The 20652-nt window shown below is 38.2% G+C and overlaps 2 protein-coding genes across 3 annotated transcripts; both read right to left on the bottom strand.

The window, feature by feature from the left end:
- Nucleotides 1–900: 900 nt before the first annotated feature.
- Nucleotides 901–7586, bottom strand: LOC117490358 (von Willebrand factor A domain-containing protein DDB_G0286969-like). 2 transcript variants are annotated; one of them, XM_034140073.1, is made up of 3 exons: nt 7451–7586; nt 3453–4304; nt 901–2701 (listed from the first exon to the last, which is right to left on the bottom strand). In XM_034140073.1, the coding sequence occupies exons 1-3, from the start codon at nt 7566–7568 to the stop codon at nt 2493–2495; spliced, it is 1179 nt and encodes a 392-aa protein (XP_033995964.1). In that variant the 5' UTR covers nt 7569–7586; the 3' UTR covers nt 901–2492. The 2 variants fall into 2 exon arrangements, with proteins under 2 accessions (XP_033995964.1, XP_033995965.1); XM_034140074.1 differs by having other exon boundaries at nt 3453–4301; nt 7451–7585.
- A 954-nt stretch (nt 7587–8540) lies between these two features.
- Nucleotides 8541–17568, bottom strand: vdac1 (voltage-dependent anion channel 1). The gene is made up of 9 exons (XM_034140172.1): nt 17387–17568; nt 14904–14973; nt 13600–13649; nt 13092–13244; nt 12833–12885; nt 11594–11821; nt 10591–10741; nt 10053–10110; nt 8541–9595 (listed from the first exon to the last, which is right to left on the bottom strand). Exons 2-9 carry the CDS (start codon nt 14968–14970, stop codon nt 9504–9506), a joined length of 852 nt encoding a protein of 283 aa, XP_033996063.1. The 5' UTR covers nt 14971–14973; nt 17387–17568; the 3' UTR covers nt 8541–9503.
- Nucleotides 17569–20652: the final 3084 nt, after the last annotated feature.

The raw sequence follows: 20652 nt of genomic DNA, 5'->3' as shown, positions 1-20652 counted from the left end.
AAATTACATTCTTATTTGCTCAGGTAAAAATGTTGATGTATAGTTAGATACACACACATACACACTCGCTTTGTTGTCTCTTACACAGTGCAAGGTAACACACCACCATCTTTTACTGGGTTAAAAGACACAGTAGAAAATGTGACCATGAAATACATTACAGGTTTTTCAGATCAGATATTTGTGTGTGTGTACTGCCTCCTTGTGGCAAAGTTACTTATTATTCCTTTAAGCCACCCTGATACAGCTCTAAGCCTTTTCACAGAGGACATTTTGATAACGAAAGAACAAGAAATAATGAAATTAATGATTCCTTTTAGTTGCTTTGTTTCCTGGTATTCTGCATGCTGGGTCACTTCCCCTCTCACAGGAACACTGGAATACAACCATTAGTATAGTGCGTTTTCCCACTAGTAAAATCAGGGGAAAGCTATAATTTAAAATGTTGTATTCTTATCGTGTATATATAGTAGGGCTTTAGTAACTGCTTTTTATTTACTTTATTTTTTAAAGATATAAAATAAATGTTATGTAGATTTTATAACCTCATGCAGATCAAATACACTTCAATTTGTGCTAAATGTAGATTTTCCTATATTAGAACACCCTCTCAGCTTTAAGCCTATGAATACATACTGTGTATCATAGCAACCATACGTCATACATATGATCTTGGTCTGTTATTGTCAGAGTAAAAAAAGAGTACACAACTTCTGAGCTTATTACGATTATATGAGATCAAAGTGATTCTCTAGTTAGTGATTTGTTGACTTAATAGGACATGTACTGGACAAAGAGCAAGATAACAGAATGCTCTATGATTTAAATACTCTTTTAATCTGTGTTTTAGATTAATCACATGAAGAGGTCAATCATGAAATCAACAATGACAAAAAAAAGTTAAAGACAGAGAGGACACAATTTGTGCTTTATTGACAAAAAAAGAGATTTTACATTTCTACTGTTGATTGCAAGAGCAGTGTTGATGCATCTCCTTTACGCAGGACACCCCTCCCCCCCCCTCCTCATGTTTGAGCTCATATGACTGAACGGCACAGTGCAAATCGCATTACAATTCTAACCATTCTGTACCTGTAAATATGAACTGACCGCTGAAAACTGGCAAAAGTGACAAGAGCTTTAAAACAACAATGTGGATGCATGTGGCAGTTATGGCAAGGAATTAAAGGCATGAGACGGCAACAGTCAGAAAAAGATGTGGCTGTGAAGAATAAGAAATAAAGTTATGGTCTGTTTTAGTTTTTTGTGATTTTTTAATCATGTGAACATCAAGCCACACAGATCTGGCGAACAGAGATAGCAGTGCACCAAACGGTACTCTGACAGGAAGTAACTGAAAAGGAAAAGTTCTGTTTGAGCATGAGGAAACACGGCCGTTATATTTTGCCACAATGAAGACCATGAATGATTTATAGAGACTTCACCGAAGTCATAAAACAAAGGGGGCCAGCCCGAGGGTTTATGCATAGCTAAATCTGGGCAGTAGAAGAGGTACCGTAGACAAGTCAAATATAAATTGATGAACAAGGAAAAGCTTTTCTCCCATTCATTAGATGAGAACATTCTAACCATTTTAACAATATTCCCCATCCGTCTTCATTAAAATGGCTTAAGCAGATGGACAGTCCCCCCCACCTGAAGAGTCATCCTCCCTAATGTGCAGCGTAATGTCCCAACATGTAATAGAGATGTTACGTCCCATATATAATGTGAAATCAAAAGGGAAAGGCTATTATGGATTTTTTTGCAAAGGTGCAACAGGAAACAGCTGATGGTTAAACAGTTGAAAATAAATGTGTACTATATTTTAAATTTCATTTCATTTCATTTCAAACCTTTATTTAACCAGATTGGTCCTATTGAGATCATAGATCTCTTTTTCAAGGGAGACCTGCAAATGTCAGTGAATGTATGATTTCTTTATGAAATAATAATCAAACTCCTTCTACATGATACACAACTTCTTTTCATTGTTCCTTAATAGTTTACAGTAATGTTATTACAGTAAGATTTTGGAAGGACTGTGTTTTATGCATTTCTCCTAGATTGATATTGTAGCTAACAGCTAATAGAGAAATCCCTAATTAATCTTTGGGGTAAATAATCAACTGTTAATGAATTAAGCTTTATATTATGACCTACGTTTCTCTTATTAGGGAGTATTAAACATATTAAGACAGTATGCAAGAAGGAAAACAAAAACAGGTGTAGGGGGACAATAAGGCTGAAAAACTCAAACACCTAAAACACCTAATAAACCAAAATAGTAAATCCCAAAAAGCCATAATTGAGAAAATAATTACAAATAATAATGTATCAAATAATAATAAAAGATCAACAGTGAAAATATCTCTATGCTGACAACAGAAAAGTCCCGAACAAACATAATCTATCCCAACGACACAGTGCTCTCCAGTTGGCCTGTAAAGCAACAGAAAGCATCGCTCAGTCTCCATGACAACGGGATCTCATCATCGCGGCCGGACAGGCAGGAAGGCCAACTGGCTCTGTGCAGCTCTCAACAAACTGTTCTCATGAACCTGGATCAGAACACGTAGTCCCGGGTCATCTTGAGGGACGGCATGGCCTCGTTGACGTTCTGGTCCAGGCGGTGATACTCCACCGTGTTGCGGGAACACAGACCGTCCTTCCAGCGCCGGCTCTGAGCCAGGAGGTAGATCTGACAACGGGAGAAAGGGAGAAAGAAGGAACAAGGAAATCAAGTTAATCTGATAGATGTAGGGCTGATCAAGTGAAGGTTTTTCTTGGTTAAGCAGCAGGACGGATGAGAGGCTGTATAATGAGGATCTTTAATTCAGCTGTTAAACTCTAAGTACATGAGGCCAGCATAATATAGAATATCAAACTTTTCTCAGCTGAAGATATCTGGTTGTTTTTGTTACATTGAAAAGCATTTATTTTATTATGTGAGGTGGTGCAGTTGCTCAAACAATGTGTTATCATGAAAGGAAAATAAGAAATGATTGTAGGGCATTACAATTTTAAATAAATAAACTCCAAACAAAGCACTGTGATGTTTTTTTAATCAAACTACTGGTTTTTTTTTTCAATTAATGAAGTGTTTAGACTATAATATGCCCAAATATAAGTTGTGAAAAGTGTCTAGTGCACAGTGCAAAGTCCCAACACTCTCACGCTTCAAGACTGCTTCAAAAACAATTACGTTTGAAACATTAAAAAACAGCTAAACCTTAGATTTGACAAGCTGCTATCAAATGAGTTGATGATGAATGTGCTGCCTGTCAATTGATATCTATAGTTAACGTGTATATGGTACAATATCACCTTTGCAACTTACAGAAGGCTAAAGTAATATCAGCTCTGTAACAAGAGTAACAATACGCATGTCAGCATCACTTCTGGCCTCTACATCTAGAGGAGTCGCCGGCTGTTGTCATGTCAACACTCACCTTCCTCTTGTTGTGATAAGTGATGTAGACGATGGCCACCAGGAAAGCCAAGATGACCAGATGAAAGAAGAAGTGGGAGTCCTCGTCCTCGGTGTTGTAGCTGTCTGCTCCCTTGTAGCGCGTCACCCTCCATCTCCTCGGGCTGCAGCCTGCTCACCGGCTCCTCTTTGGCCATATTCATGCTGTTGTTTTCATAAACGTCGTTGTAGGTAGCGTCATCGTCCTCGTCTTCCTCCTCGGGGTAATTATCCAGATCGATGTGGCGTGCGGGTCCTCCGTCAGTGGTCGGCTGCAGGTCTATATCAGGTTCCTGCTCTGTGGACGAGTTCAGAGCGATGGAGGTTTTGTAGTCGGTTTTTGTAGCTTTCTTTTCCGTAACAGGATTGGCTGATTCAGGGGTTGTGACACGGGTGGTGGGTACTTCGGGAATAGCAGTTGTGGTAGTTTCAGCAACAGCAGGTTTGTCTGTTGACTGGTTTTCTACTGAGTTTTTTGCAACTTCATCTATTACTGGGTCGACAGGTTCTGGCGGCAGAGGATTGTCAGAGGTTTCAATAATGGTGACTGGAGCGGTTTCCTCCTTCTCCGTGACTTTTGGTCCAATGGCTGTTGTGGAGCTGTTTTTAGGAGTCGTCGCTGCTGCTGCTGCTGCTGCTGCTGCTGCTGCTGCTGCTGCTGCTGCGGAGTCACTGCCAGTGGGTGTTACAGGCTTCTTTGATTCTCTGGCAGCCACTACACTCGGTTGAGATGGAGAAGGCACAGTGTCATTTACTTTCTTGTCCACAGTGATATTACTTGGAGGAGACGCATTTTGTGTTGTGTTCTCGCGCTGCATCCCTTGACTTATTACTGCTAGAAACGAAGGAATAACAATGCAAGAAAAAAAGGTCAGTTCAGTGTTTCCCATACATTGATTTATTTGTGGCGGGCCGCCACAATTAAATATCGTCCGCCACAAATGGATCTCATAAAAAAAAATTAAAAATATTATTGTTCTTTTTTTTTTGGTGGTCTAATGGATAGTGAGGTGGGCTGATGATCGGAAGGTTGCGAGTTCAAATCCTGCCTGGAACACCACTACTAGTGTGCCCTTGAGTAAGGCACTTAGCCCTCGGTTACTCCAGGGAGAATGTCCCTGTAATTGGTCATTGTAAGTCACTTTGGAATAAGGCGTCTGTTAAATGCCTAAATTGTAAAATGTAAATTATATTTTTGGGAGAATAAACCCCACAGATCTTCAACTCCGGTGTGTTTCACTCATTAACAACGCAACACAGAGCAACAAGAACGTTGTCTACAGTAGGCATGAACTCGCATGTATTATCTTATTTGAGGGGGGGTTACATTCTCCTTAAAAGCAATAGAACATTAACTAGAACAGACTGAGAACCTATAGCTCTAGTTTGCATAGTAAAATAAATATTTATTTTGAATGAAGGACGGGGTCTCTATAAAGTTCAACTAATTATTAAGCCAATGAGTCCAAAAATGAATCTGAGTTTTCAGTTCTAACCCATTTGAAGAAATATAACTTAATCTAAACTTGCTGACAACCACACTCTCAATCAATTAATAACAGTATGTGCATGGTCTTTCATAGAGTTCTAAAAATAGAATTATTGCAAATACAGACATGAATAATGCCATAAAACTGCACCGTGTGCCAACACCACCGGCAGCTATGGCTGTGAAAAGGAGCTTGTTCTGATACTATTCAGTGACCCTTGTGCTGCCTCAGAAAATCAGGAACTCATAAGTAGTTGGAGTACCTGTTTAACTAGTTTATTAAGACTGCAGTGTAACAGCAGACACAACATTTGTTTCATAAGAAAAAAATAATGTACTTTCATTTTCAAGAATCTATCAACTACCGTTTCTAGGTGTGAGCTGAACTCAGAGACATGCATCTTGCCAGCTTTCCAGAATCAATGACGCTGTTTTACCAACAAGTGTCAACATTATTTAATCCTGTGGGAATAGGAGGTGTTGCTTAGGAAGGGACGGGAGGAGAACACTGGAGGACTTGAAGCACTGGGTAAGACGTTCCCAGGAGAAGAAAGGGACTATTCATACACATGGGCAATAGCCAGCATAAATAATCACTGAACAGGAGATCTTTGTGAACAGTTATAGGCCGTGCTGCATGAAAGAGCATGTAGGAAAGGCAGCCTTGAGCCGCTTGAGTCACACTCGACAAATGCCTTCATATTTAAGTTAAATGTCCTTAAATAAAAATTCTTATTGACAAGTAATGGGTTATTTTCCTCCAGTCTTGCTTAAAGTTGCACTCTTGGAACATGGATGTTGCTCAAAATGAATATAGCCGTTAACGTTGACTATAAATGTTGCTTGTATTTCAACTAAAACAGTAATTAGCAGCTTGTGGCTGTTCAAGTAATGGTCATCCGTCCTTTGTCAAACAATATTGCTGTCAGATAAAGAAGGGATGCCAGGTTTCATGGGAAATAGTTCCATTAGTAATGTCAGATCACAAGACTTGCTGAACAAATCTATTATCAATCAATGCATGACTTGCCTATCACATACTTAAGGTGTATGTGGATAAACACATACAAAAATCCATAGTACTTCATTTGAAAAGAATAGAGAACACAGGTTAGCAATTCAGCACCACTGATTTTATCTCAACAAATGTAAGCCAGTAGTAGCCCTGGTCAAAGTTCATTAATGCATGACAGGGCCTGCCATTGAGAGACATTTTAAAGCCTTTACTATGGTCCCAGTTCCTTGATGGTAGACTTCAAAGGGGTTGTCTTTAATAAGCTGTGGTGGTACTGGAGTGACAGGGGTTACTTAACAGCGCAGATATATGACAAGGACATCTGGACCCACTAACAAATCACAAGTGCTTAAGAGGAGTCCCTGCAGGGCACCACACATATAACGTTTACCTACAATCAGGGGTGGAAGAAGTACTCAGATCTTGTGCTTAAGTAAAAGTAGAAGTACCAATGTGTAGGAATGATCTGTTACAAGTAAAAGTCGTAATGTTACTCAAGTATCAGCCTCAAAATAAACTTTAAGTACCAAAAGTAAAAGTACTCATAATGCAGATTGGCCCATTTCAGAATAATATATTTGATATGTTTTGATTATAATTATTGATGCATTAAAGTGTTATCAAAGATGGTAAAGATGTAGCTAGTTTTAATGACTTTGTATACTGCAGGGTAGCTTGTGGATTTACTCCAGGTGTAACTAAAGTCTGATGTATGTGTTAATTATATTTAACATCATGTATACAAATGTGCAAAGTAACTAAATAAATATATTATATAAATGCAGTGGAGTAAAAGTACACTATTTACCCTTGAATTGTAGTGGAGTAGAAGTACAGAGTAGCAAACAATTGAAGTACTCAGGTAAAGTACAAATACCTATAATATAACGTGTTCTTAAGTACAGTACTTGAGTACATCTAATTAGTTGCTTTACAGCACTGGGTAGGAATGGTTGCTTGTAATGTTGTCGAGCTGGAAGTTTGGTTATTGAATCATGACTTCCTCTTTCTGGTTATGACTTGTTTGTTATGGCCGTAACGTATCTGTAGGATTCATGAACTTAGTAAAACATTACTAAGTCCAAATAAGAAAGCTTAATGCACATTTCACATCGACTTAAACGAATAAATAAGTCTCAACCGTTTGAAATTGACGTCAGAACGTTACAACGTATTTTCAATCGAAGGAGCCACATTTAAAACCTTAAACAACTTATTATTATCGAAATACTTATTGAACAGAACTGTAATACTTTAATAGGGACTCGAATTAAAAAAAAATACTGCTTTAAGACTTTTCCGGGACATACAGAAAGCCTGTCATCGTCCCTCTCACTTGACACCATAGTTGCTAGCATGACGCACTAGCGAACTAGCTACAGTAACGTTGACAGTGGCTAGCTAACAAGCAGCACTGTTGGTTGGCTTTAAAACACAGCATTCATCTTATCAAGTACTTCAAACAAGTGTAACATACCTGTGTTGTTCTTTATCACAGCTGACAGGCAGCCACTGACTAACAGCTGAAGGAAAATAACCAGAGAAAGAGCACAAATATTTCCCCTGCTTCGCCCCATCGTTCTGCACGTCGCCATGTTGATGTGTGAGTAACTGGAGGAGGAGTTAGCATGGCCACATGATGCAGGATGTTAGAGAGGGAGAGAGTGATTTTTTGTTCTGTTTTCTTAATGTTTATAATCAGCTGTCATGGCCTCAGTGTTTATCCTTGATCATGTCAAGAAATTATAAAGTAATTAAATTAAATTAAATCGTGGAGTCTTCATATCAGCTAATGCCGTGATCAAATATTCATCAGCAGCAGTGGTGTAAAGTAACCAAGTAGATCTACTCATGGCTAAGTACAGTTTTGAGATACTTGTACTTAACTTGAGAACTTACATTTTTTGCTACGTTGTACTTCTCCCGCACTACAATTCAGATGTAAATCCTGTACTTTTACTCTCAGATTTGGAATAATGAAGTGAAATATAATCACACTTAAATAAAACTTTAGTTACACCTGGAGTAACATTGCCAAGCTATCCTGCAGCATACACAGAAGTTAAAATTAGCTGCATCTTTATAACATTGATTACACTTTATTGCGTCAATAATTATAATCAAAACATAAGATATTATTCGGAAATGGGCCAATCTGCATAATGAGTTATTTTACTTTAGGAACTGTAGGTACATTTTGAAGCAGATACGTTTACTTCTGATTGCAGGAATTGTACTTGTAAAATTATTCCTACACTTTGGCACTTCTACTTTTACTATAAGATCTAAGTACTTGTTCCTCCTCTGACGCCCTACAAAGATTTACATATAAGACGTTATCAATCAATAACAATAATGTGTGTCAGTTGCCACTGTAGAAAGAATTCAAACTAATCCTTGTGATCCCAGTTCATATCATTATCAAACAGTAATCTGCAGTTTCAAAACACTTTTTATATTTGCCAGTTCATTTTTCCAAAAGCATAGAAATAAACCTGGTATCGGAATGAGTCATCACATCATGTTGGTCATAACTTGACAGAATGCAAAATAACAAACAAACACAATCCAGTTCAAGATGTTCTTTATTTATTTCAGGGAATGACAATACAGTCAATTTCTCTAAGCATGATTCCCATAACCAGTTGTGGAAGACTAAAACTTCCTGCACTGTATTTATTATTTTATTCCTCCCTCAGAGAAATGTAACTGGTTTCCCTCCTTTCGCTGACCAGGAAGAATTGACAGGTCTTTGCCTTCTTAAGACTTCACAGGTGGCATAAACTATGCAAGACTGTCAATAAAATAATATTCTCTTTACTATATGTAACAACAGACATGTTTCACACCAAATGCACAGACACAAAAAACAAGTGAGATGAAAACACAGAATGTCCATATTGGGGTGTAGTGTATCTCAGAGCTTATCACAGCTGCTTACATCAAGGACAACTAACCCATCCCATTTTATATTATATCATATCAACACAGACATCAGAGCTCTCCAGTGCAGAAGTGTGGAAGCTTAACAGTTATTTTACCACAACAACTTTTGAGCGAGGAGTGTTAATGGTGCTATGCAAGGACACCATCAGGTGGGGTAGCTACTCAACTGCCCTTTCCATTAGATCTGCATTGGAAATCAGAGACACAGAACTTAAAGCATTGTGAAAGAATGTAGTGAAAGACAAATTGAAGTCCTCATGACTGATCTCAACGCTACTTTTCCCTTGGAAACAACACAATTCATGATAAAAGTGTCTGTTAAATGGTTGTAGTTTTGTTCTGAAATCAGCTCTTTATTTCAAAATATACTGTTCCCTTTAAGTGGTCCTTTAAAAGTGATAGATCGTTATAGGAACAATTTGACCTTTATGCTTTTTTTTTTGCCTCCAGCTGTAAAATGTCTAGGGGACACATGGGTTTTTGTGAAGGCTAGGTAATCAATACAGGATTTGGAAATATTTATTTATTTGGTGGGGAACGCGTGTGTGTGCTGGGAGGACTTCAAGGTCGCCTGCCTCGTCCTCCTATGCCTGGAACTCGAGGCCGAGACCAAGCTTGTGTCCACCGGCGTTGATGTTCTTGCCGTCAAGGAGAGCAGAGAGTGTTAGCTTGATGCCTGCAGAAAGAAAAACACACAAGGATAAACCACCTATTGCTACTTATTCCTCCACTGTAATGTTGTTACTGTTGTTTACCATTATGAAAGTGTAGTTCGGTTTGATTTAATATTGTGCAAAACTCTTCCAACTGATGTGTTTTTAGAATAACAAAATAATATGAGCAATATTACACATTCTTTAGTATTTTTAAGTTTGCTAATCAAGAAATGCCACAACAAATCTGCTAGGAAGTCCTAATCTGACCATTGTGTAGTTTGTGTATGTCTAAAATGCAGCTACACATGGAATAATCCACACACAAATCTTTAATGCACAGATTTTGATTTTAATCTATTTTTTATTTTACGTGGTATTTTTTGCTACACAGTGTTGTCATGATTGAGTAAATGATGAAACATGTATTGTAACACATTTAGCCAACTTAAACCTAAATAATACACAATTTGCACTCACCTGGCTTCAGAGTCTGGGTGTAGCCCAGGCCCACAAGGCTGGAGTTGTTCACCTTAGCCTGTGTGGGAAACAGATTAAATCACACATATTACTAACAAATACATATATCATATCAATGCTGGCTAAATCCGGCAAGCAGTTTAGAAAAATATATATTGTAAATAATAAGTGATACCTTCAAAAGTTTGCTGCTTCATCATTATGCTAACACAAGGTGTTTTAATACATACACAAACAAGCATTCACACTAATTGGCTTGGCTGCATACGGGATTACATTTGCAATCCATCCTTTCAAATTGGTCAGCTAGGAAGAGCCTGAGCAAATATTTTGACCCTTATTTGAGGGGGAAACATTATGACTATTAAGGGTTTATATTGTAGGGACTCAGAATGTCTTAAATCGAGGCAAATTCCTTGTGAAGGACGAGTAAAATAAAACAGCCATTTCTAATGGGATTAGGATTAAGTGACATTGTTATCCTACAGCAGACGACGAGCACTAGCACAACTTCTACTCCAGGTTACACTGTACTCACAGAGAAGGATGCATCAGAGTCGATCTGATACTTGGCAGCGATGCCAAAGCGGGTGTTGCTGTTTCCGGCGGTCCAGGCCAGGTTGACGGCTGTCTCCAGCTGGTCATTCACCTTCTGGTAGATGGAACCACCAAACTCAGTTCCATCATTTCTGTGGAAGAATAGCAGATTAAAATAAATATATATAAATATATATAAATATATATAAATGTTGCAGCAACACAAATCAGTTTCCCCAAAAATGATGTTTTCTCTTTAAAAAGGGATGAATTATGAGTTTGTTTGTTTTTCTCTGAAAGTAGAATTCCTTTCTTGGTATTGTCCATGTTTGTTAAAGAGCTCATGAGGTGGGCTCGACGTCTCTGATGTAAATCCTACATTATACTCTGTCTGACCCCACATAATCACTTCAGCTGTAGACTGAACAGGCTTGGACACAGCAGGAAACAAGACTAACAGTGTGCCCTGTATCTGTCACTATCAGACACAACCTCGCTCTGCCTCTTCACTGAGGCCCTTTCTGCCTGCCAGCCTTTCACTCTGCTTCACATGTAATATAGTAAATCCCATCACCTGGGTATAAAAATAGTCAGGTACCCGGCACATAGCCAGCAACAAGTTAGCGAGCCCGGCGAGGACTAGTTAACAAAAGCTATGCATGTCTGGCACCTCATTTGATGGCGTCATGGACCTTAAAAGTAAAAATTCTCTAACAATATCAACAAAACAAGTGTTTTTATAAATGTTAACTACATTGCTGTTGGATTGATCCGTTAACATAGGTGCTAGCTGCAAGCAGGAGGGCCAACAGTGTGTGAAAAAGTGGTTTTAGTAAGGCAAATTGAAATGAGCATGAACTACACCAAATGATATAAGATGATAATAAAGTATGGTATATCCACATTGGTTTACCAGTGCATTAAAAAAGTATTCTGTATGGTACAATCAATGGAAGGAGGTATGCTATCAAACTAAAGACGATCTGCTGCCTCTGTTTTCTTACACATTCGTGTGCAGCTGGAACTCGTCCGTCTTGAATCCGACAGCGAAGTTGCTCTGGGTGATCTTGTTCCTGCCGGCCTCAAAGGTCATCTGGTATCCGGCCAGCCATCCTTCATACCCCACCACCGCTGCACCGTGGACCGCTGTCCCGTTGATGTCATAGTTGACGTCGCAGCCGAGGTTGACGTGGTCGCACTTGTAGCCCGTCGTCACCTTGCCACTCTTCTTGCTGGCAGGAGAGAGAAATGGTGGTTAAGTCATAGTCATTCATTTAGACTTTTTTTTTACTATAGGATTCATAGTTCAACATATATATTTGTAATATATGATACATTTTATTTAATATTTCCCTATCATTTCATTTTTATTTTCATTGTTTTTGTTTGCCGTGTATTATCTTTTTGTTATTTATATTTCTTTAAAAAAAATTAACGAAAATGTTTATTTTCACTTGACTTTTTTTAATTATCATTCGTTTAGTTAGTGTTACAACTTCACGTTACAACTGCCTGATGGGCGGATCGCTGTGGTGCGCTGACACACACATGTAACATTTAGTTTATATTTCAAAGGACCATTATTACAGTTTTATATTATATTTGATGTGTAGTACAATGTACCATGACGTTACTCATCATACGCTTTCTCAGCCTTGGAACTGAAATCCTTTTGTGAAGCCAAAACATTTATAATATTATTAATAATCATAACATTTTATAAACGACTGCTATGCTTGAACTGACAACTACTGTTATTCAAGGAAAATCTTTGATTGACGGCAGCCCTATCACAATCCATGTTTTTCTAAGCCTATGTCTGCACTAATAGTGAAACACTGCCTGTGTGTTCTGAAATGCCCATCAGATAACCCCTTTGGTAATGTCTTTAGGTACACGGTTATTTGCAACTAATTTTTATCTTTTTTATTTATAGGTACGCTTCGCTTTCAAATTATATTTCTAAGACTATAGAAGTTTAAAAATGCACACATACATACAGCCTGTTCACATTGGCAAAGAGCAAAATAATTACCAAAAGAACGGTAAAATTAGGCAATTTGACAATCACTTGCTGTAAAAAATAAAAACGGCTCATACGGCTAAATATTTTTTATGCGATTTGTTATTATTTTCTATTAATTGTAGCTCTAATAGTGCATGAATAAATATTCGACATTGTTCCACTGAACTCCTGTGTTCTCAGTGAAATTCATTTCCATGGTTCTGATAGTGTTTCTTACCCAGTGTTTGGCGAGAAGGAGGAATCAAAGGTCAGCTTCAAACCCTTGGCCAACTGTGGAGATGAGCAAAAAGGTTCAGTTTAGTCAAAATCATCTTTGGAATAAACTGCTCATGAGATGAAACTACAATCCATTATACAACAAGGCATAAGGCACCCACAACTTGCGAGACAGACCCTAGAGATCATGAAAAGAGTCGAGTGAATTTAACTCCCAATATCAAATAAAAATCACATTTAAGATAATCCTGGTCACCCACCTGGTCTTCGATGGTGATCTCGGTCCCCAGGGTGTTGTCGGTGTTCCACTTCTCTGTGAAGGTCAGACCGTGCTCCGCCCACTTGTACTTGGTCTCCAGGGATCCAGCCACCTTGCTGGTCTCAGTGTTGGCAGAGCCTGTGCTGGTGAACTCCTGCAGAGGACAGTGTTGGTGTCATACACACAGGTTCGCCAGCCACGATACATTAAAATCCATTATAATAAAGTGTAATAAATTGATGACTGACTTCTTTCAACATCATGGAACAAACACTTGATCCCAAATCCTTGGGGTGCATTTACAAGATCAAGAAATCAATTTGACTTGTAAACTAAGACATACATTATGTTTGATTGTGATAACACAGCATCTTTGAAATCATCAGTCAGGTAGCCAATGCCAAAATGTGTTTGCAACATTTAAGAAATCAGCTGATGGGCGACTTAATTATTGGCCCGGAGACTCTTAAGCAAGCTGCAGTCTGAAGTGTCCGCTCTGTATGACTTACCAGTCCATTCTCAGACTTTGTTTTCAAGTCCAACTTGATGACCCCAAAGCCTGAAACAGACAACATTAGATCAAATATTATTATTTAATGATGACAATACAGATTTAACATCCAATAATAGAGGAGCAGGTTTATTAAAAAAACATTTTTGCAAAAACATCCCACCCATCTTCTACTGTATATTTTTGCGGCTTTCTATTTATACTTCTCTTAATATTTGGATGTAAAACCAAAAGATGATTCCTTGCATGTGAAAACCTACTTAGCAATAAACTGGATTCTGTGTATTTATACACATTATAAGAAACCCTTTTGATATTTAAACACACATTACATCAACGTATTGATTAGTTTCTGTGAGAACAGCCTCCAGAGTGCATTTAGAGTTATTTGTATGCAACTGATGGAACGTGTGTATTGATTTGATGTGGCTCTGTTGGAACATTAGTAATGTCAGTTATGAACAACAGCTAGAAGGCTGGTTGAACAGACCCTGGCTCCAGCCTAAAGCCCCACGCCTGCCCGTAGCCAGCATTACAGCCATCAATAGATCCACCGAGCATACTTCACATGACCCAGAACATCTCCACGTTCATGTACTTTCTGGCCTGGCTGGTACCATTCATTTCTCATCCCGGCCATCACTGTCCATCCTGCAGTTTCTACCCTATGAAATGTTCATCAGCCTCACAACTGCTCTCAGTTTGAAAGCCTTTCTGTGAAGGAGATGGCAGTAAGTCAGCCTGCATGCTACATAAGAATGAGTCTGGGAATGCCAAAGCTGTTGACATCATTTAGTAACCATTGGAGTACAGCTTTCATTTGTGTAAACACAAAACAAACCCCACATCCACTCACTCAAGGTGAGGCTCTGCAAACATAGTGACAGAATACACAGTAGGGAGCCTGGTTTGAATCCAAATGCATTGCTGTTAACATTATGCAGAAGCTGGATTTGTACAATGATTAAGGAAGGAGGAAGTGTTGCAAAAAAAATCTCTGTGATTACTTTACAGTACAAGAGAGAAGGAGAGAGTATTGAGTAAAGAGAAATACATATTTATACGAATGGCAGAGAGGATAAAAAAGATGATGAAGCACTAAAACTAGAAAAAGATTCTAACACAGCAACCCTTTTTACTGAAGTGAAAAACTTGAAAGAAGAAGCTACCATGTGATAAAAAACCATCATGACTTAGAGATAAAAATAGCACTTGATTGAGTGTCAAACTATTTTTTCTTTATATGATACTGCTGTAAATGTTGCTGAAATAAGTGAGTATGGTTGGCTGCTTAGTGCTCACCGTATCCCTTGGTGAAAACGTCCCTGGCAGACTTTCCAAGGTCAACGTAGGTGGGAGGTACAGCCATTATCTGCAGGGACAAACAAGATGGTCAAGGCTGTGACTAAACACAAGAAAACATTCTCTCTAAAGAAATGTCATCCCTTCGTGTCTTTCTTCTCTCTGTGTTACAGCTTTAGCACAGAGAGAGGACAGAAACAGATCAGAAGTAAAGTGCTGCTGAAAGAGGAAGGCAGGTGCAGCTGGAGGTCACTGATGGATATGAAAGGTTCAAATCTCATAAGGTTATTGGCTTACATGAGCTACACACACACACACAACACAGGAGCTCAGCAATTCAAACACACATTCTTTCTAAATTGCATTCCTTTGAGTACAGAGGTGAGTTTGTTTGCAGGAGTCACATTTTGCCACCTTAGCTAATATCCATTTTCTTTTACATTTGTCAGTGAGTTTTTTGTTCCCCTCCCCTGTGCACATATTTTTTTTTTCACTAAGCTAATGGTTACGTACAGCATGTTTGAATTTATTTGTCCTTCCTCTTCCTGAATATCCAGTTGTGCAAAACATGTGTATTTCATCATTATGTTTAGTTGTTATGTTTTAGATGTAGGCTCCATTTTTCAATATCACCAACAGTTATCAAGGCGGAGTTGTCACGCAGGCCTATTGATAACAAACATGTGCAAATTGATAGCAAATAAAGTCATTTAAAAAGTTTACCAGGTGAAAAGTACTTTAATAACGGTTTCTGAATGTAAACATTATCAAAAAACAATTTGAGGAATCTTTTTGTTTTTTTATTTGCACCCAATAAAATGAAAAAGTCTTAAACGAACACACAATGTTTTTGTTAAATGTACACCAAAGGTTAACCCAGTATAAAGGGAGTCCCTCCCCTTTCTCAACAACCCCACCCTTATCCTCAAATTGTTATATGACTCATATTGAAGGTATTGCATCCCATTGCATGTGTGGGAGACAGTTTAGAGCTGCATGAGGATTGACACAACATTTGACATTCTTTGAGTAAGTTATGAAAGATTCGAAAGAAAATTTGCTCTCAAACTTGCACTGTCATCATGTTCTATTGGTTATTTTTTTTACAAGTGAATGTTACGAAAATAAATAATAATTTATCAAATTAGCTCTTGGATAGATGATTATGAGTATAATTATGGAACAAAACGGAAATTGTACTAAAATAAATTAGGTTTGACACTGAAGATATGACTTTACAAGATATTTAGTCAACACTGATCTATTAGAGGAAAACATAAAGTGCACCTGTGTATTTAGAATAGCATCAGAAGTGACTACTCTCCAATATATCGATATGGTCAAATTCAACTACGCTATTGCCCATTCTAATATAATCCTGCAGCCCTACCCCAGATGCTTCTTCGACCCCACATATCAAACTCCTAAATAACAGAGACATTGGCTATGACATAACAAATGTCAGTCCGTCCACATGCATGTCCAACTGTAGCCTCCCTAAATCATTCAGGATGAATGAAACCCTCCCCCCCTGGACAGCCCTCTGAATCAGTCCCCAGTAACTGTGCTAATACAGAAGCACTTGGCCTGGAAGTGGACTAATGTCAGGAATCTGCAATGCCTGTTAGCACTTACACAGATGGCATGTCCACTATCTCTCCCCCCCCCCCCCCCGCGCCTAGTAGTTGTATGGCTTCCACACATGGCTACAGGCAGAAACCTTAGAGGCCGTAGAGGACAACGCTGTATATTTGATACTCATTGAGTTGCCCTGGGGTAAACCTCCATGACTTAAGTTATGAATAAATCTACAACTTCATATAACATTTTCACAAATAAGAAGGATATATGAATCCCATGGCATGATGAGGACCACTCCTGAAATGATTAAGTACACTTGACCTAGCCACTCAGTGAAAGGATGCAGCACTGCCCTTCAGCACCACTTTAGTTAGTTGAAGTGTAATTCAGTGAATTTCAGCTGAGACACAAACCTACAGTTGATTTTAAAAAAGTGTAGTCTCTGTCTAGAGAGAAACAACACTACACTCACACAAAGTGATTATGCAGGCAGCATCTCACTGTCCTCATCTGCTAACAAATTAGCATTAGCTAGCTATCAAGGTGGCCAGCGGGCAAGTGTCTCCTGTGAGTAACTTCATGGCATGTTGACCAGAAGTGAGCCTGTATCGTCAAGAAACCGTAAGATAGCTTTTCTTCTTTTATTATAGCTGCCTGAATAACTGCTGACAACTGGCTCCTGTTCTGTCAAATGACCGCACCGCAACACATTAGCCAGCAAGCTAGCTTTGGGTGCAAACAGTAGCAGGCCTAGCATCTCTGCTGTACGCCGACTACACCCAGCTCACAAAATGGATAAGACAGAAAGCTCCAGGGTGTCAGAGTCCGCCGGCTGATACCAGCGACAGAGCAGTACATTAAAATGCATGTGTGTTGCAATTCAATATTAAAACACAACGTACCTCTCTGTGTGTTCCTGTCCTGGTCGAGAAGGGGCTTGTCAGCTGCACAAAGGGAGGAGAGAGGAGAGAGGTGGTGCTGCGTCACGTACGCTACAAATCACGCAAGCAGCAGAGGCCTTTCGTCATCGTCAAAGATACAACATGCAACTAAACAGCAAGATGGTTCACACCAGAATTCAAGCATCTGCTCAGCTCAGCCGTGTCGGCGCGGAACAGGTATAAATGTATCCAGGTCACACTACACAAGCTTTATAATGTGCTACCTTCTCCTTGTGTGAGACTGAATTAGTGTAAATGTCTCTTTTTATTTTGTAGTATTTCTATTTCATTGCAGCTGACTTCATAGGCTACTTCCTATCCCTAAGGCTACTACTTTTTGTAGCCTACTTTTGACAGCTTTAGTTATGAGTCCCAGTTATTTTTGCATATTAATGTTTTAAATTATAAATACGATTAATTGCTATGAGTGCCCAATCATATAATTGCATTTTCCACCAACTGACCAGCTACAACTTTAAAATACTGCTAACATGCTAAAACACAACAGTATTACCCAGTAAATAGGCCTAATTAATTAAACGGGTAACTCTAATAAATAAGTACTTTTACATTTAATAACTTAATTATATTATTTTATATGCTAATTATTTCCTTCTCTTAAATAATTACAATTTTGAATGCAGTTATCATTTTTCTCCACTTCATCCTCTGTCATAAGTCATTAGAACCGAAACCGGAAATGGCCAAACCGAACTATCTCGCCTTGCGTCTGGGATCGGCTGTTCACCTTGACGCATGCGCAGTTTAGGACTACTCCTGGAAGCACGAAACTCCTCCCGCAGCATCCCTGATAAAAAGCCCCTTTAAAAGCTGACTTCAGATCGGCTTTCTGCACCTTCACCGGACAGCTCATTACACAGTGCAGTTTTTACAAACTGACCCGGGACATATTAGGAGATAACCCAGCAGCAGCAGCAGCTGTAATGTTACATCACATCTGTACAGAATCAGATCAAGAGGACAGGATGAGGAATTATATATGACCTCTGCTGGTACATGATGAAAGTCATTCACAACCTGCATACTGATCTCTGTATTGGCCCATATGTATGTGTTTATAAACTGTTATCTGATTTATGAGATGGAAGAAGGCCTACATTTACTAAAGCATTCCACGCAAACACAGTTTTGATGCATTTTACTTCAGTCTTTCAATTGTCTGCCTTATTTCAGGGGATGTACTTTTTTATAATCTACATTTGCTTGACTCCAAAAATTTAGCCTGGAAAATTATCATTGGTATAATAATAATCTGAATAAAAACATCTTGCATGATTTATTAAAAGAACTGACGTAAGATATCATATTAAACCAGATCACAATGTTTACATAATTGCATTCTTTATTTTAACAAAGATCGAAAGAGGCAGGTGAGTCAAGTAAATCTGCGGGTTAAGCATCTTTGTCTTGCCTTTCCTTCCTGGCTGTGAATGCAGAGCTGGGTTCATGAAATGTTTTTGCAGTTTTGTATAATTCTGTGTGCAGGATTTCACAGAAACAGCAGTGTGGTTGAGTAAAGGGAACTTTGCCAAAACCTTAAGGCACTTCCTTTGCAACGGGTACGGCTGGCAGCAAAAACTCTGAGAAACCTTGTACTTCTCTCCTACCTGTTTTCTTTCACACCAAATGTAGGTATTTGCTTTTTTACGCGCTCCTTTGATATTTCTATATTTTTACTGCATACTAGAAAGGAATGTATATTTATCATATAATATAATCCCAATCAGAATCACCAAAGACAATAATATTATTAAACAAATTATAGAAAAACATATCCTGTCATGATACAAAAAGTTAAGAACTTTAATCTGTAGGAAATGACCATCAGCGAGCAAACAAACACTGTGGCAGTTTTATCTGTCACTTGCTACATCCTTTCTTCCTTTATAAATAACAAATAAAATGGTCCTTCAGCAACTGAGTTTCTGTATTCAAACAGGAAAACACAACTCTGATATATTGGCTGGGTTGGTTATGAGAGCGGTTGCCATTGGTTTTAGCCAGTAGATGTCACTGTTGGTAATAATGTGAAACAACTCACCAGTGTCAGTAAGTTAGTTTTTTCTGAGAAATGACTGGACTGTTGCTCATCAGCAGCCGAAGGATTACATTTTGATTAAATCCATTTTCCACAGTCTCTGTTATAAAATGTTTCAGCAACATTTTAAAAGTGATGATTCAACTTTTCTTTTCATTGATTTGGGGGTTAGGATTAACTTGCCAACCTTTAAACAGTGAAATAAAAACATAACTTTGACCCTAATGAAAACCATGTCCAAATAAAATGTTCTTGAGCTAAAGAAAAGTCAGTTGTTGTTGGTCAAAAAGGGATCTTATCGGTTATCTGCTTCAAAAATAATAAAATATTTTCAACTAATAATTCAATAAACCTGACATTTCTTTTTTGGAGATATATACGTTTTTTCTCAACACATTGAAAAACGTGTTTTAAAATCAAAGTAAATCTACATTTGTTTCACTTTTAAATGTATTCACAAAACTCACAGAAGTTGAACATAACACATTCTTTCCCTCTCATAAAAGTATCCTCACTAACTCAAATGCTCTATAAAGGGTTTTAAAAAAAGTTGTTTTACGAAGTACTCTATTTCATCAGTTCCTGCTTCACTCAAGTGTTTCCAATTTAAGACTCCACTGCAAGCTAAATATTGTGCTCAGGAACATTTGTCAAAGAGCTTGGGTTTACTTGATTCTTTATGGAAAAGGATTAACATGCACAACATAGGCCTCTACTTTATAAGATTAAAGTCAAAGCCAAACATATTTTTTCACTTGCCAGGAGGACTTCATATTCAACTTGTGTTTTTTTTAAGTACATTGAATATTAAATACGGATTAGTGTATCTTCCCTGTCACTGAACTATTGACTGTTTTATAGTTTTACCTGTGCCAAGCTGCAGTTCTTAAAAGCTTTAAAAACTTTGAGTGTTAATTCTTCAAACAGTGCCGTCTGGCCTTGTTACAAACAGTTGGACTGCAGTTAATGTCACATTTTGATGCCTTATTGGAATTTAATGTTTTCAAGATCTACTGAAGGCAGCTATGATGGGAAACTGTAATTAATAACATTAATTAAAGTCAGTTTTGTAAACATTATGGCTCGTGAATTAAAGAATGACGAATGAGAAGAGATGGCTCAGCCCTTACTCGATCCCCAACATCCCCAGCTTGTTGTCATTAAACAA

This window comes from Trematomus bernacchii, unplaced genomic scaffold (genome assembly GCF_902827165.1).
Source record: "Trematomus bernacchii unplaced genomic scaffold, fTreBer1.1, whole genome shotgun sequence".
NCBI classification, from domain to species: Eukaryota; Metazoa; Chordata; class Actinopteri; order Perciformes; family Nototheniidae; genus Trematomus; species Trematomus bernacchii.
Note: the sequence above shows the minus strand (reverse complement) of the source record. Positions and strands in the feature narration are given on the sequence as shown.

Excerpts from the sequence above, each read along its gene's own strand:
- vdac1 (XM_034140172.1), bottom strand. The coding sequence starts at position 14,970 with ATGGCTGTACCTCCCACCTACGTTGACCTTGGAAAGTCTGCCAGGGAC. Across the intron at positions 12,886-13,091 it reads AGATCACCATCGAAGACCAG|TTGGCCAAGGGTTTGAAGCT; the intron begins GTGGGTGACCAG and ends TCATCTCCACAG. Across the intron at positions 11,822-12,832 it reads TCCTTCTCGCCAAACACTGG|CAAGAAGAGTGGCAAGGTGA; the intron begins GTAAGAAACACT and ends CTCTCCTGCCAG.
- LOC117490358 (XM_034140073.1), bottom strand. The coding sequence starts at position 7,568 with ATGGCGACGTGCAGAACGATGGGGCGAAGCAGGGGAAATATTTGTGCT. Across the intron at positions 4,305-7,450 it reads TGTGATAAAGAACAACACAG|CAGTAATAAGTCAAGGGATG; the intron begins GTATGTTACACT and ends CTTCGTTTCTAG. Across the intron at positions 2,702-3,452 it reads CTTATCACAACAAGAGGAAG|ATCTACCTCCTGGCTCAGAG; the intron begins GTGAGTGTTGAC and ends TCCCGTTGTCAG.